Source organism: Hemibagrus wyckioides, linkage group LG15 (genome assembly GCF_019097595.1).
Source record: "Hemibagrus wyckioides isolate EC202008001 linkage group LG15, SWU_Hwy_1.0, whole genome shotgun sequence".
Taxonomy (NCBI): domain Eukaryota; kingdom Metazoa; phylum Chordata; class Actinopteri; order Siluriformes; family Bagridae; genus Hemibagrus; species Hemibagrus wyckioides.
Genome location: NC_080724.1, coordinates 13,330,570 through 13,335,000, shown reverse-complemented (window position 1 = coordinate 13,335,000; position 4,431 = coordinate 13,330,570). Strand labels below are relative to the sequence as shown.

Genomic DNA, 4,431 nt, shown 5'->3' with positions numbered 1-4,431 from the left:
ACTCTACACACCTTCACTACACAATCCTCACTGTACAATTAACACAACTCTACACACCTTCACTACACAATCCTCACTGTACAATTAACACAACTCTACACACCTTCACTACACAATCCTCACTGTACAATTAACACAACTCTACACACCTTCACTACACAATCCTCACTGTACAATTAACACAACTCTACACACCTTCACTACACAATCCTCACTGTACAATTAACACAACTCTACACACCTTCACTACACAATCCTCACTGTACAATTAACACAACTCTACACACCTTCACTACACAATCCTCACTGCACAGTTAACACAACTCTACACACCTTCACTACACAATCCTCACTGTACAATTAACACAACTCTACACACCTTCACTACACAATCCTCACTGTACAATTAACACAACTCTACACACCTTCACTACACAATCCTCACTGTACAATTAACACAACTCTACACACCTTCACTACACAATCCTCACTGTACAATTAACACAACTCTACACACCTTCACTACACAATCCTCACTGTACAATTAACACAACTCTACACACCTTCACTACACAATCCTCACTGTACAATTAACACAACTCTACACACCTTCACTACACAATCCTCACTGTACAATTAACACAACTCTACACACCTTCACTACACAATCCTCACTGTACAATTAACACAACTCTACACACCTTCACTACACAATCCTCACTGTACAATTAACACAACTCTACACACCTTCACTACACAATCCTCACTGTACAATTAACACAACTCTACACACCTTCACTACACAATCCTCACTGTACAATTAACACAACTCTACACACCTTCACTACACAATCCTCACTGCACAGTTAACACAACTCTACACACCTTCACTACACAATCCTCACTGTACAATTAACACAACTCTACACACCTTCACTACACAATCCTCACTGTACAATTAACACAACTCTACACACCTTCACTACACAATCCTCACTGCACAATTAACACAACTCTACACACCTTCACTACACAATCCTCACTGTACAATTAACACAACTCTACACACCTTCACTACACAATCCTCACTGTACAATTAACACAACTCTACACACCTTCACTACACAATCCTCACTGTACAATTAACACAACTCTACACACCTTCACTACACAATCCTCACTGTACAATTAACACAACTCTACACACCTTCACTACACAATCCTCACTGTACAATTAACAGAACTCTACACACCTTCACTACACAATCCTCACTGTACAATTAACAGAACTCTACACACCTTCACTACACAATCCTCACTGTACAATTAACACAACTCTACACACCTTCACTACACAATCCTCACTGTACAATTAACACAACTCTACACACCTTCACTACACAATCCTCACTGTACAATTAACACAACTCTACACACCTTCACTACACAATCCTCACTGTACAATTAACACAACTCTACACACCTCTTATATCTCACTTACAGTGGGAAACCTTTTAAACCCTGAGCAGTGAAGGAGAGGAGCGAGAAGGTTTATCAAGAGCATTAACCAACAACGACAACCAGCATTCAGACACACAAACACACAGATATGACCAAAGGGCGAAAATACACACACGCACACACACACACACACACACACACATACACACACACACTCATACACACACACACATTGAAGATGCTGTGACAGACTTAAGTGTAGTTTTATAATCAATAGAGTTTATATCACTGATCATCTCTGAGCTGTAATTTTACTGAAATCACACAAACACAACACTAATACACAAACTGTACAACATGCTCCACTGACACACTCGCTCATAATTGTTGCTTAAAATACCAACAAGTATAAAGTACAAACACACACACCACACACACACACACCACACACACACACACAGAACGATTACATTATAGAACATTTATGTACTTACTGGATTCAATCATCGTAACTTAGCTGAGAAGTGCTCACGAGTGTGTGACAAAAGTAACAAGTCATCTGTCTGTGTGTGTCTGTGTGTGTGTCTCTGTGTGTGTGTCTGTGTGTGTGTGTGTGTGTGTGCATGTGTGTTGAAGGTGCAGGTTAAAGGTGTAAATTTGTGTTCGACTCTAGAGATACTGAATGTGTGTCAGATCTGTGAGGCCACAATTTCAGCGGAAAAGGATGACGTAGGATGCGCACACACACATACACACACACACACACACACACACACAAGAATAGATTCAGACACTGGATATGACACACAGGATGTGAGATAGGAATATGAGAAAATTAAGCAAGACTGAGAGGCAGACACAATACACACACACACAATACACACACACACAATACATACACAAAACACAGAACACACACACAAACACACACACACATACACTCACACAAACACGCAGTGTCTTGAGACTCATGAATATGAATATGTATCGCCCCCTAATGGACAAATGGTGTAACTTGTGCTTGTAAAGCATTTAAATGTTATTATTAACAGTAGTAGCAGTAGTAGTAGTAGTATTTATTCTATATTACAATTCATTAATGAATATTTACATCATAGTGTGGTGATGATCGAGTCTGAAGCTGCTGATTAACCCGAGTGTTTTTTAAGCACAATTTTAAAAACAAGGCTCATTTTGTCTAAACACTGGACAGAGTTCACACATCAACACACACAAGTAGCAGAACACCGCAGATTTTTTTGACAGAACAAAACACTTTACAATTCAAAACGTTACAATAATTTAACAAAACCCAATTTTACACAATTTTACACAACTGATGAATATCAGAAATATCTCCACATTGTAAAACCAGTCCATGCAACAACAACAAAAAAAAACAACTCATCCCTACGCATCATCTCTTGGCCTAGCTGAATCTTGTGCACATCACAGGTTACGTCCTCGTCACAAGACAATGAGGGAAGAATCTTCTAGATAGGATCCTTGCACATACCCTGCATCGGTTAGGTCACAGGCCTGATTGAGGAACATACTGACACAGGGCTGGAGATCATAAACCTTCCACCGCCATGCTGAAAAAACGCCTGAGTGGGGTTGAGGAAGGGCCAGTGTGGTGGGATGTGTTGGATTGAAAATTCTCATGAAACCAGCTTTGGTCCAGAGCAGATCGATGGACAGATACATTAAGACCAGATGATAATGTAGCTCATCTTCTCTGCATCCATTTCGTCTTCTGCTGTGTCTGCTGTGTGGGAATGTGGGCCGTGTTGTAAGATTGTGAGTTGGCATGCTGATGGAGCTCCCCATTTTGAGTGACTGATAGATAGATAGATAGATAGATAGATAGATAGATAGATAGATAGATAGATAGATAGATAGATAGATAGATAGATAGATAGATAGATAGATACTTTATTCATCCCAAAGGGAAATTTAAAGCTACCAGCAGTATCCACAAGCACAGGTAATAAATAAAATAAGAAGGACTATAACAAAAAAAAATACTAAATATTTTAAGGGTACGAATTTAAGGGTACAAAAATATAACAAAAATATAACAAATAACAAAATATAACAAAAAAAATATGACAAATAATCTATAATAAAATAAATATAACAAAAATACTAACTACAGAGAGTTAAAAATATTGCAAAAAATACTATATACAGAGATATAAGGAATATAAGATAAGTAATGACTGCAGCTACATTGTGACGTTACCACCACTGTGTCCTGGGAAACTCCACACAGTGATCTTCTTCTCCATCTTCTTCTTCTTACTTCTGTCAGATTAAACCCAGCCTTATCGATAAGGATAAAGTCATGTTGGATTGGATCAGATAGCAAAAGTCTCTGAAGAAAAGACAGCATTGTGTAGCTCAGTCCAGACCTGCTGTAAATTTACCCGTAGAATGGTTCTGTGTGCAGTGTTCAGTTCTGAAGCGAACATTACGTTTCCTGCACATGTTACTGCTCTTCCTGTTCCTGTCTTTTACTCTTTCACAATTTCTTTCGAATGACACTTTCATCTGTTTGTGATGTTGTTAAGGATTCGCTCTAGTGATGATAGAGTGACCTTATGGACATTACTGAAAACTCTGAGGTCAATGAGGATGGTGGAATTTCTCAGAGACAAATAACATTATTGACCAAACCCATGTTCCTGATAGCTCTGTGAATATTTGGCCCCTTCACCCTCATGTTCTCAGCCCTCAAGCCGATGTAGAACATTCAAAATTCATGTAAAAACTCACAGGACAGCAGACAGGACATTAATTTAAACATGGAATACAATGAGTGAGAACCAAAAAGACTGCTGGTGGTCATCTAATAGGCTATATAGGGTACTGAATGTACTCTGCTCTTGTGAAAATGTCTGAATTTCTGCAGCAACTGTAGATCTGCTGATGTTGAGCTGTACTCTGTGTCCAGTCTCTCAGCGTCAG

At 38.9% G+C, this 4,431-nt stretch overlaps 1 protein-coding gene across 2 annotated transcripts in view; it reads right to left on the bottom strand.

The window, feature by feature from the left end:
• Positions 1-3,950, bottom strand: part of txk (TXK tyrosine kinase) — a 13,146-nt gene extending 9,196 nt beyond the window's left edge. Inside the window, exons 1-2 of one of the 2 annotated variants that reach the window (XM_058410726.1) lie at positions 3,694-3,950; positions 1,956-3,300 (exon numbers count right to left, since the gene is read on the bottom strand). In XM_058410726.1, coding sequence (XP_058266709.1) covers positions 1,956-1,968 — 13 coding nt within the window. In that variant the 5' untranslated portion in view covers positions 1,969-3,300; positions 3,694-3,950. The remainder of the gene's footprint in view (positions 1-1,955; positions 3,301-3,693) is intronic. The other variant, XM_058410727.1, reaches the window with a different exon arrangement.
• Positions 3,951-4,431: the final 481 nt, after the last annotated feature.